The sequence below is a fragment of the Metopolophium dirhodum genome, chromosome 3, assembly GCF_019925205.1.
Source record: "Metopolophium dirhodum isolate CAU chromosome 3, ASM1992520v1, whole genome shotgun sequence".
In the NCBI taxonomy this organism is placed as follows: domain Eukaryota; kingdom Metazoa; phylum Arthropoda; class Insecta; order Hemiptera; family Aphididae; genus Metopolophium; species Metopolophium dirhodum.
The window spans coordinates 21,768,747-21,781,932 of NC_083562.1; the positions used below are offsets into that span (position 1 = coordinate 21,768,747).

Consider the following 13,186-nt stretch of genomic DNA (forward strand, 5'->3'; position numbering starts at 1 on the left):
ATATATAATAAATAATATGTATATATATTGTAATATTATTTATTGCGCTAATTTTTTCTTTTGTACAAAGTTATTACTTATACGCAATTAAAAAGTACAATATTATTTTCAACAATAAAATAAATCATAGAATAGAAAAAAAAATTAACAAATTTTTTTTCTAAACTCCAGAATCTACTATTTTTGTATAACTTTTTTTCTTAAGTTATTTAAATAATAAGTAATTGAAACAATAAAATAAACACATTAATAAAAAAAAGAAAAAGAAAAACAATTCAACTAGGTTACAAATAATAAAGAAAATAGGTATAAACATAAAGCAATACATAATTGTATGTATAATAAACATATTTTTTTATGTATAAAAACTCAACAAAGTAGTAATATTTAATTATAAAGTATTACATTTTTTTTTTTAGGTTATATATTACTATTATGCATATTATTTTATATTATATTATATATATATATATATTTTCATACATACATACATATATACATACATAAATAAAGATACACACATAATATAACATAATGAAAAGAACGACTAATTTTACAATAATGGTTTCAACTGACTCTCGCACGGTGATGTTATATATTGGCAGACCCTCACACTAAATCTATGTACAAAAAAAAAAAATAATAATAATAATAATAATAATGTAAATAAACAACATTTTAAAAAAGTCCTAGTTTTAATATCACCCTCTGAAGAAAAAAAACACTGGTTAACTTATGAAAATTAAAAATCAAAACCTAGATTTAATAATTGTACATGTTTTTTTTTTTTTAGTTTACAAGAATTGATAATAACGGAGGATGGAGAGATGAAGGAAGTATAAGCAAGCAGCACCAAACAAAAAGAAAATTAAATGTAAATAAATAAATAAATAAATATAAACATAATATTGGTATAAGTTCATGTTGCACAATTAATATTGATTATAAGCACAGGAAACTTATATCCCAATTTTTAATTATGCTTTTCTGTTATGTTAACAAATTGTTGTTCTTTTAAAAATGCATATATTATCCCAGAGAAAAAAAATATATAATAACTTATAAATAAGACTTATAACAAGAAACAAATAATACATAATTTAAAGAAACTAGTAAGTTACAAACATAATATAATAATTAGTTATATTTGTCTATACACGTAATTACATAAGATTTGGAAATTTTACCATTGGATTTACTGGTATAACATTCATAACGGTAATATTAAAAATTAATTTATATATATTTAAATAATAAATATATACTTTCAATTGTGCGATTTTTTTTTTGTAATGGAACGTTGCAAATATTATATAGTTAAAAAAGTTATATTAATGCATACAATTATTTACATCATTGAATTTGGACATTCAACTGTAGTAAACAGGCTTGAACTAGGTATCCATTATTAATACAAATAATATAATCATTAGGTTAGGACATTATTGTACCTGGTAAATAATAGTTAACAATAATATAACCATTGACAATGTAATTTTACATACTATAATATTACTATATGTTAGAAAAATGTATCACCAATTTTAAAAGCAAAAAAAAAAAACAAATGTATTTATTGGTGAATTTATTCATTGTACTAGACATTGAACATAATAAAACAAATATTAAATTAAACGTTTTATAATTGTATAGGATTTAATTTAATTGTTAATTTTTTTTAACTACTTCTGCTAATAAATTATCTAAAATTGTGACTAGGCAAACATAGGTACCTATATATCTTCAAAGGTCCTAATATCTAGATATGTATTCCTTATGCAAAAACCTTATTTGGCTGCTTGTAAAAGAACGCTCACCACAAGGAATCAATCTTAATTACATACTACTGAAATGTTTAGGTTTGTTGAAATGATTTTGGATTTGATAACCTGTGATTCTGAAAATCGAATTAAGAAAAAATATGAATTAATTTCCAAAAACTATGTTTTATATTTTATGAATTGTATCTTTCCTTATTTATGGTAGATTTTAATAATAAAAAAAAATTAATAACTACACATTATTAAAAATTAATTTTAACTCATATTTAAGGAACTAGATAAAATTACATGATAAAATTGAATAATCAGATTGTTAAATGAGGTTGGTTGCAAACTTTTACAATTGTATTAATAACTTATATTGATAATAAAATACAAGACATTCAGACATGAACAAAAAATAAATGTAAATAAAAATAGTATTTTAGCAAGGGTAATTTAAAAAGAATTAATACATTTAATAATTTTTTTTTTTTAATAATTTAACCAAGTTATTTCTATTATATAAATAAAATACTGGGGAAATGTAAGTATGTATTATTTAAGTTTTAAATTAAAATAATCAGTCGTTGTATTAAATTATAATATAACAAATCACATTAAATTGAAATGTTTGTAGTGAATTTATAATAAACTTGATTAAAAATCAATCATTAATATTTTCATAATATATTTGAACTAGTTTATTACTTTCAGTGTATCAACCAATTCTTAAAATTTAAAAAAAAAGAATTTATAGTTTATACATTTATAATGTATATAACATTATTGCTTTTTTTGTTACATTATATGATAATGTTTAAATATACTTTATATGATGCTCCAAAAAAGTGAAGATCAAAGTTAAAATATTAATTAATGTACAATTACAAATCACAAATTATAATTATATAGAATAATAGTTAATTAAATTCAATAAAAAATGAATGATTTTGAAATACACATTTAATTTAAAACTGGAATTCTACCAAATACTAAGCGTAAAATTGTTGAAATTAAATGATTTTGTAATTTGAAGTATGAAATTAATTATAAGCAAAACATGTATAATGTTTATATGTTTAGTATAAACAAAATGTTTGCAAATATCCGATTTGAAAAAGATATGTAATTTAGTAGGTTAGCAAGATCTAGAATCTGGTGGAATGATTTGATAAAAAATTATAAATTACAATAACTTAGTTAATTATTATTATTGATCTTTCTTTAGGTATGTATAATATGAAAGGTATCAAATTGAGAATTAGCATGAACTTATTCTTAGTCTCTCTGAAAAATTAAAAAAAAATTGACATTTTTTGGTAATCTGGTTATTACTTTTTAGATTATAAAATATTTTGTTATATTCTATCAATTAATATTACAATTTAATTTAATTTATTGGTTTATTTATTCTATAATTATTTGTAATATACTTTTTGTTTTAGGCATATATGAGTATTTTTTTTTTTTTTATAAATTATTATTAATATATTATATAAAATTTAAATTAATATTTGATTTATCAATTGTTTTATTATATAAGTTTTTTGTAATAATTTGCACCATTCGGTTGGGATTTATATCGTGGTTTATTTTTTGTTCTAGAAAATATTTATAGGATACATTCGTGAAGACTAGAACAAGGAATCCAAACACCACTTAATAAAAAAGTGAAAACATCTTAAAAGGTGTGAAATTTAAGGCTGAAGCCACATCAGTTTCTACTTTAACTCATGTAGTATAGGAATCATTTGGGTTTTGGAACATTTAACGCAATACTATGCAATATATTGAACAATGATCCATTATAAATTTAAAACTTGTGAAATTATGCATTCTTGCATAATATGCATACATGTAGAATTCATCTAAATTGTATTATAAATGTGTAGAAAGTTAAATTTAACAATCTGTTATCTATACAGTGATTAGTCGGTATATTTTTAAAAATGATAATATCATCATGTGATCTTTAAATCCAGTATATTCGATATTCAGATTCCAGCTAAGATTTATATGATATATTATAACAAATTGATAAATTTAATGCATAATTTGACAAACTATACAATTTATAAAGAATCGTTGTTCAGAATATTGTATATAATTTCCAAAATACTTCTTATACTACCCTGGTTAAAATAGCAACAAATTGACCGCAGCATAGCCTCTGGTCGTTTATTAGTTTGACTCTTTTGGGTCATTTTTCAAGTGGGTAGCCTTCTGTATTTGGTCTTCTTATTCTAGTCTTCGTAGATAGGTATACTAAAAATTATAAACATAATATAATCCGTGATATACATTTTTATATTATTATATATTGCTATCAAAAAACACAAGTATATAGTAACTAATATAATATAATATGTAGTAAATTATTTAAAAACATAATAGTATGTTGTTTTTGTATACATAAAATTGTTACATTTTAATTTATAATAATATACTTCTATGTTATTTCAATTTTAAAAATGTTATCTGTTTAAATTCATACATAGTTGTTTTTTTTCTTCACAAGACTAATAATATTATTTTCTTACATTAAATCAAGTTTTATGATCAATTTTTAATTTTTATTTCACAATTTGTTCATAAATATTAAAAAATAGGCGCATGCGATGATGATGTGTATGAAAAAAAAGATATGATTCACAGAATTAAGAATTCATCCCCTTGGAGGAACTTTGAACATTGAATTAAATTAACCTGTTGTAATTAATTATATAAAGATAAAAAATGTATTATTATTTTAATTTATTTTCAAAAATTGTTAATTTTATTCGTATTTTTTTCATGTTTACGAAACGTCTTATTTTTCAATTAAAGAATATTTAGATTGGTATTTAAAGAATATAACCATTTGATTCTTAGCATTTTTAGTGCATAAAATATGTATAACTATTATAAAATTAAATAAAAACACATTTATAATTTACGTGAAATAATAAATCAAACGAGATATTTATTAACAAATATAACAATAATAAATTTATTTTCTAATAGTCTTTGGTATGTTATATATAATTAAAGATGCGAATAGTTTAACTTAGAAAAATGAAAAAAAAAAACAATAAAAATAAAATACATAGGATAACATATTTTGAGGATTTAAAAATTTACTTTTTCATTAAAAATAAAAAGTGAATTATAACTTGGAACAATTAATACTGAAAAAAAATATTGATGTATAAGAAATTTGTTGACCAAAGAGAAAATTAATTTATATTACTACAAATAATGATTTTAAAAATCAAAATTTCCATATAAACTATGAATAAGTATTTGTACAGAGCAGTAATCATTTACTTTAAAATCATAATTTATAACTATATAAATTAACTGTGTTCATCATAGTAATTAAACATAATAAATATATTGTTAAATTAATAAAAGTTGGTACCTAATAAAAAAATCTGTTGGTATCCAATTATTCAAACATGAATTTATTAATAATAAAAAAAAAAATAATAATAATGTATATTATGTTCAATAAAGTGATGTTTGAGAACCCAAATAAATGGTATCTTAAAACAGTTGAATTACTTACTCAAAATTGCTGCAGAATAATTAAGAGACCTGTGTATGTATATGTGAGTGGGTAAGGGAGAGATCATAGCAACTCGTACTGGCGCAGGTGCATCCTCTGTATGATGTCGCGACAGTCATTGAACACACGTCTGATGTTCTCAGTGTCAACAGCGCAGGTGAAATGTGGATAACAGTAATGTTTACCCTCGCCACTGGCAGTACTGATGCGCTATACATCATTTAAAAAAAACATATTATAATTATTGTTCAAACATAAAAATAAACAATATTATTGATGTAAATTACATACAAGGAACTCATCTCGGATGAAATATTTGGCGCGAATAACTGGAGGATCTTCTCCTGGATCAGGAGTAGCATCCATTGGCGTTTGGTAACGGGTGAATTCGGCGAAATAATCTTCTAGCCGAGATTTACCAGCCTTGATTTTTTCTGCTAGTAAGTCTTGTTTATTCAGAAACAATATTACTGATATCGTTCTCAACCATCTTTTAAAAAATAAAATAAAATGTAAAACTCAATGGTAATAAAATACAAAGAAAAAACTAAATACCTATTGTTCCATATGCTTCTGAATAAGTCTAATGACTCACGGAGTCGATTTTGAGTGGGATCCTCCCTAAGAACCATATTGTAACTACTACAAGCAGTCACAAATATGATGGCAGTGACATCATTAAAACACTGTATCCACTTACGCCTTTCATCTCGTTGGCCTCCCACATCAAACATACTGAAAAAAAATAATACATTTTAAAAGTAACTATTAATATGCTGGAATTCTTAATCAGTTCTAAACTGTATACTTACTGAAAATTAACTTTTTCAACTTGAAATCGTGTTTCAAATATACCAGAAGTTAAAACACGGCACCTAAGTATGTCCTAAAAATAATTTATAAAAATATAATAGCAAATTAAAAAAATTATATTCAAGTTGATATTTATTTGATCATCTGCTTTTTAAGTACTATTAAAAAATAATTTTGTAAGGAATATTTTTAAAATTATTTAATTAAATACTTTTATACTTTTAAAAAAGTTATCCATCTTATGATCAATTGAAATACTAATAAAACTTAAGTATAAATAATGCTATTGTTATAATAAACCTATCATAAATCACACGGGGAAATTAATTACTCCAGGTGTATTTGTTTGTTCTGTACTTGTGTTGATAATTAAAAATATAAGTTGATATTTGTCTATTTTAGTAGTTTCAAATAACACATCTACATATAAATAGACTTTTTCTAGTTTCTTATTATTTTTATATGTTGTTGACTATCTAATTAAACAACGGTGATATATCACTATATGATATATCATATCAATATATGATAATCATTTATCCTGTGTGCGTAATTAATGCAATATTTTGTATTTAGTTCATAAAAGCAGATCACATTTTAATTGAAAACAGAACAATTATATTTAAAATTATCTATTCAATATTTCAAAGTTGTATTTAAAATAGTATTAGATACAAAAAAAGTATTTGAATACTTTTTTATAAAACTTCTACTCAAATACTTTACAACACAAAAATATATGAACTTTTTTATACATTTTTTGTATTTAATACAACTAAAAACAGTTAATCATGATTAATATTTATTTAGCAATGATAAAGTATTGAACATACCAAGTTAGTGATCACTAGTGACCAACCAAATTTCATTAACAAAACTTAATTTTATTTTACTTTCAATTTACTTGAATTATTATTTCTTGTAGTTACAATAGCCGATAGTTTTACATAATAAAACAAAAATATATGCACCAAAGTAGTTGTTATAGAAAAATATCTTTAGTTTGTAAAATTAAACACCACATCAAATATATTTTTTTTGAGATTGTTAGGTTGTTTGACAAAATTACTTCAATCTCGTAAAAATTAAAATTTTAGTGTATATTAGTGTTTGTATCTCCACATTAAAAGTTAATAAGTCATAATATTTGGTTTACTTAAATATATATATATTTATTATTTTTGATTGAGCACTTGCATTTAATTAGTAATGTATTTGTATCACTAAAGAGACTATACAAATTTTTAGAACAAACATAATACTAAAATATATAAACTGTTTAATTTAACACAATTGCTTTCACTACACTACTATTAAGCCTGTAAATACATGATAAGATTACGATCGGTAAGTCACATTTTAAACTAGACAAATTACATGGTACTTTACCAATGCCATTAATTAACCACAAATAAATATTTAAAAATGCTGTGTAACGAAACACATAGAAAGATAATTATTAAGTAAGAATATTATATTCAATTACTTGTTCCGAAGGGGTATAATTTAGTTGCCTGATAATGTGTACTTGATCGAGAAAACTGAAACAAAAATTAATATATTTAATATTTATTAACCATATAAAGAAAGCTTATTTATTCTGTTTCTAATTTAAAATAAATATTTGATTAATCTATAATATATTATTAATGTAAGATTTTTCTAAAACCCATTTAACCTAAACTAAATGTCTTGTATAAAACACAAGTCCATCATTATTTAAATATAGTTTATAACATTGTATTAGGTAAGATAAGAAATAATACATTTTAAGTTGTGTAATAACTAATAACTAATAATCAAAAATTATAATCAAAAAGAAAAAACATTTTTAACATAGATTTATATTTGAAAAAAAAAAAATTACACTTTCATGAACCTAACCACTACCTTTCATAGTACCTAAAAATGATTATATATTGAGAATGTAAAACAAATAATTTAGTTAGTGTCAACTGTCTCACAACTAAACAAAAAACATGACCAAACAGAAAATTTAAAATTTAAATATTACTTCTTTTAACTAAAAGAGGACACCACTATGATTGTACTATGTTAAACAAACACTGAGCATAGATATATAATGTTTTTAAAATCTTTCTTTTATTACATATGCAGTTTTGTTTAGTTCATAAAAAAGGTATGTTAAGATTACATTTTGAAAATACTGAACTAAAATACTTACTATTTAGCACAGTCAATGAGTTGATATTCATTAGATCTGTCAAAACAAGACTGTACACCTCTATCTTTCCACAGTATTTCTGTGTGTTCATAAAACTCCTATAATAAAACAGTATTTAAATAAAATAATGATAAAATAAGTTGTTTACCAACAATTATTAGAACTATTACTGACCGTTGTATATTCAAAGTTATGTTGGGAGGCGACATCTTGCATATAATCGACCCTAAACTGATTTTCTGGGTGTTCTAATTGTACTGGTGGGGTGAGTGTGCTCATGGCACCTGTAATTGTCTATAAAAAAAATATACTTACAATATATAATAACAAAACTATTAAACTATAAGAACAACTTACCAATATGGCATCTCTAATGTTTTTTTTAATATCTTCAATTTTTTGTTTTTTTTCTCTATAAAATTAATATATATTAATTTGAAATTCAAAAAGTAATATTATTATACATACTCTTCACTAAATCCATTTACGTGCAATATTCGCATTTGTTTAACAATTGTGCTTTTACCAGATTCTCCAGCTCCTACAAAAATAATGAACATTTGAAACATTTTTTTAATTTCTGTATGTTTCCTATCCTACATTTAGATAGTGATTATAATATAGAATTTTATTTGTCTAATTAATATAAAAACAATTTATTTTGGTGGTACCCCAAGGATATTCATTGACAATAAATTCTGTTAATACATGGTTTGAGTACCAAATGGCAAATACCATTGTTTCATTAAACTATCTTAATTTATTATTTAAGTATTTTATATTTTACTATTTTACAACTACTATGGATAGTGATACTACTGAAATAATAGAATATTCTTGAAAACAAAATATTCTCATTATTGTCGGACGTGACAATAATACTTTCGTCAATTAGGAATCAGTGTTAAAGTTATGAAAGGAATTCTATTTATTTGAACAATCTGCTTAACTATTCTGAGCATTAGTCTTTCTTTAATTCATTAAAACTTATGTTATTGTTAACCATACCTAAACTCATTTTGGGTACCTACCTACATCACCTAGATATGTAAGGTATGCTAGGTATACATATTTTCTAGAAAAAAAAAGCAATACATTCATATGAATAAATATTGATGTATAACAAGACAATCTGTTAATAGCGCCAACATACACATTTTGAGAGAATGTTTGATGTAAAAAAAAAAATGTAGACATCAAAATAAATGTAATGTTACGCTTAGAACATTTTTATATAAATGTGCATAGAATTGTGTATTTTTCTGGTAGATGTTATGAGAAAAATATAAATTTAAAACTAACCAAGACACAACATTTGGCATGTATTCAAGTTTATATTTTTAATCGATTATATTATACACTATCATGTTTAGTTTATTAACATATAGTTATACTGTCGTCTGTCACATGTAAATATTGTAGGTAATTGGGTAAAAAAAAATATCTATACATTTATATAATAAATAGTAGAAAAATAGAAAATAAAACAGGTATAGATACTGATGATTGATACTTGTTGTAGGTAAATATGAGTATCATGACAAGTTGAGATTACTATCAATAACTATATCTTTCAGTTTTAACTACTTTCAAGGACACCACCAATGATTTAGGAGTATACCTAGATAATCAAATACTCAAAAAACTAAATAAATGGATACAATTACCTATAGTTTGAATTGAGTATTTAAAATAAAAATATTGATGAAATTATCATATATGTAACAAAAAAAAATGCACATTAGTAATGTGACATTACAATCATTATGAAGTTAGATGAACCACTGATATCTATGACCTAGTCGTTCAGGAAGATTTCTTAAGTATTAAACATTCTGAATTTAAACTCAAAATATAAAATGCTATGTTATAAACTTATAAATAAACATCACTGCAAAAACATATATAACATGGTAATTATATCACAGAAAATTTGAAAGTTGTAAGACACAGAACAGAGCTGTAGAGACTGACTTTGACTACTCAATATCAATTATCAACAAGCAAGAATGATAATGCATTTAATTTACATTACTACATTAGTGTAAGCGGTAAGGTGTTATAGGGATAAAGATCAATGCAGAAGACCAAAGAGGCAAACACAGAAATCGCTAATATTTTAAGACTTATAAGTCGATCACGTTGAGTATTTTAGGAGGCACTAGTAACAATCACACTGCGCAGAGTCCAACAGCCATTAGTCGCTAGATGATTCCTCCAAAATTTGGCAATGTCCAAACCCAGCAAAACTTCTGTACTTTGCAAGTACCCACCGAAAACCAAAATTGAAGGGTGGTAATTGATTGACGAATACAAGAGGGGAGGAGGCGCAGCGACAAGCCGGACGAGTGGCGTACGACCAACAAAAGTGAAATGTAAGACGGGAAAAAATTAAAAATTTTTTAAAAAAATACCCTCACTCACCCAACAACAGTAATCTGTGTGTGGCCCTGTACACCTGTTTGTCCTTTTGCAGCTGCTGGTTTATCTTTTTGTTCGTCTCCTTGCCCTTTTTCGCATCGTCGTGGTCCGTCTTGGCCGCGGCGCTTCCAAAACACCCCATAACATTAGGCCAGCCTATTTTTGTGGCTTTCCGGCGGGAGGGCGGCTGCGGCTGCTGCTGCGGCGGCGGCGGCGACGGCGGGGCGGAGGCCAGCACTAGGCTACGGCTCGTTTAGAGGCGACACCGGTTTTATTGTTATTGTTGTTACTCGTTCGCACCACCACGAAAACAATAACGACGGGGCGACGACGGCGACGACGACGACGACGACGACGACGACGGCGGCGGCGGCGGCGGCGGCGGTGACAACGACGACGACGGCGGCTGCGGCGGCGGCAGCGGCGGCGGCGGCGACGACGACACCACTATACGCGGCGGCTGCGGTGGCGGGCAGTGGTGGTGGCGGACGATACACACGGGCCGAGGAGAGTGTGTGTGTGTGTGTGTGTGTGTTTGACAGTACTGATGGGGGTGGGGGTGGTAGCGGTGGTGGCACACGGTGCGCGTGAACGGGCGGTGAGGTGGCGCGTAGTGCCCAAAAACGCGCGCGCGGTGCTGTTATCTATATATCACCGTTCGCACTCACACACACACCCACACACTTACACACACACACCCACACTCGGTGGTACGCTGCTGCTCTTGCTCGCACACACTCACACTCACACTCACACAACTAACACAAGCGCACGCATACATTCACGCGAAAAACACACTACCGCCGCCGCTCGCTACTACTTGTGCTTCTGCCTTCTATACCGTTGCCGCCGCCGCTGGTGGCAGTAGTAGTAGTAGTAGTAGTAATAGTAGTAGTAGTAGTACTAGTAGTACTAGTAGTATGAGTAGTAATAGTAGTAGTAGTGTTGTTGGTGGTGGTAGTGTTGACGGTGGCGGCGGCGCGTGCGCTCTCTCTCTTACTCTAGTCTAGCGCCGCACACTTTCTCGCTCGTTCACACACGGTTTGTGGCCACACACCGACACTCGCACACCTTCGATACAACTAAACCGCGAACATGACACCCGTCACGATCCTCTAAACACATATATAATATACACACTCGTCGGTGTGTCGTGGAGTGTGGACGCTGATGCGCTCGCCGCTCAGTGCCGACGATATCATTTTTGCGCGCGCTGTCCGGGAATATTTTTTTGTTCTCAGTGGGCGGTGGTGGGGGGTCTGGCGCGAAATCACATTTTTACAACTTTCAAAAATTGCCGAAATTGAATCGCTTACATCAGTTACATCGCCAATGATCATAGAAGTTCAAGTCGCAAGTGTACACGACGTGTTATGGTTATCACTTACAACCATACACCGGTGTTGGTTTGCGTTATGAAAAAATATAATAATTATAATTGCTATTTTCAGTCGGTAGATGTGTGATAGTAAGATAGCAAGTAAAAAAACTATTCTAAACTCATGCGTAAACTGAACACGGTCGCTGGAGGGTCGCATGGAACAAAGTGGAGGGCGTCTAGGGCCCCGTGAGCGAGCACAGCAGTTGAACGCTACGCCGGATGCCGGTAGTTGTGTGGCGCGCGCGGGGGACGTTTGGCCGCGGCCTCGTGGGAAAAATTATAATAAGGTGGCTTTCGGGAGATTCGGTGGCGAAATATAGAAACACGTTTGTCAGGCCCGCGGACTCTGCGGCCGCCGGCCACGTTCATGTAATTGCTTGGTTGTATTGGTTAACTGGTTGAGGCCCACCGCTGTCTATATTCACGCCGAAACTCGCAACGCCACCCTTCCAATTTCCATAGAGCAACAATAACTCGATGCACCCTTTGCACTACCACCGGTTGGTCGATAACGCTCAATCGCCATCTACACGTGGCACCAGACACCGCCGCCGCAGCGTCTATTTTTAGATTCGTCCGCTAAAGATGCTATCTTTGCGTCTATAATAATAGTATATATTTTATATATTATATTTAACTCGTCATATAATATACACCGCATAATACCAGACGAGATTTAATAATTTTTTTGAAATAATATTAATTGTGGTGCGTTTAATTTTCGGGGGTTGGAATATTCAAATATCCCTGGTGGCTGGTGACAACGCTATTTTGGGACTTTGGGAGCTGCATATAGTGGACAAAATAGGAATCATCTTACCAAAAATGGTATTGGTCAGTTTAAGTTGCATATGTAAACCATAGCTATTAAAGTATTAACTGAATATAGCACATTAAGTAATTAAATGTTTATGTATTTAATACAGTGGCGGAATTACGGAGCAGGGAATTTTTTTCGGAAATCTATATATTTCAACGAGTTAGGTACAATGGTACAATTAGAATTTGTCGGTCGGACTTAGTTCCAAGGTTATAATTTTACATTTTTACGTCTATTCCATGATTTTTATTCGAAA

The 13,186-nt window shown here is 28.3% G+C and overlaps 1 protein-coding gene across 4 annotated transcripts; it reads right to left on the reverse strand.

Moving 5' to 3' along the window:
* Positions 1–482: 482 nt before the first annotated feature.
* LOC132940530 (guanine nucleotide-binding protein G(s) subunit alpha) lies at positions 483–11,552 on the reverse strand. 4 transcript variants are annotated; one of them, XM_061008195.1, is made up of 12 exons: positions 10,733–11,552; positions 8,777–8,849; positions 8,666–8,720; positions 8,483–8,602; positions 8,309–8,406; positions 7,610–7,664; positions 6,123–6,196; positions 5,866–6,045; positions 5,602–5,800; positions 5,311–5,520; positions 1,734–1,897; positions 483–620 (listed from the first exon to the last, which is right to left on the reverse strand). In XM_061008195.1, the coding sequence occupies exons 1-10, from the start codon at positions 10,869–10,871 to the stop codon at positions 5,374–5,376; spliced, it is 1,140 nt and encodes a 379-aa protein (XP_060864178.1). In that variant the 5' UTR covers positions 10,872–11,552; the 3' UTR covers positions 483–620; positions 1,734–1,897; positions 5,311–5,373. The 4 variants fall into 4 exon arrangements, with proteins under 4 accessions (XP_060864178.1, XP_060864179.1, XP_060864180.1 ...); XM_061008196.1 differs by adding an exon at positions 3,895–4,028 and having other exon boundaries at positions 483–1,897; XM_061008197.1 differs by lacking the exon at positions 1,734–1,897.
* Positions 11,553–13,186: the final 1,634 nt, after the last annotated feature.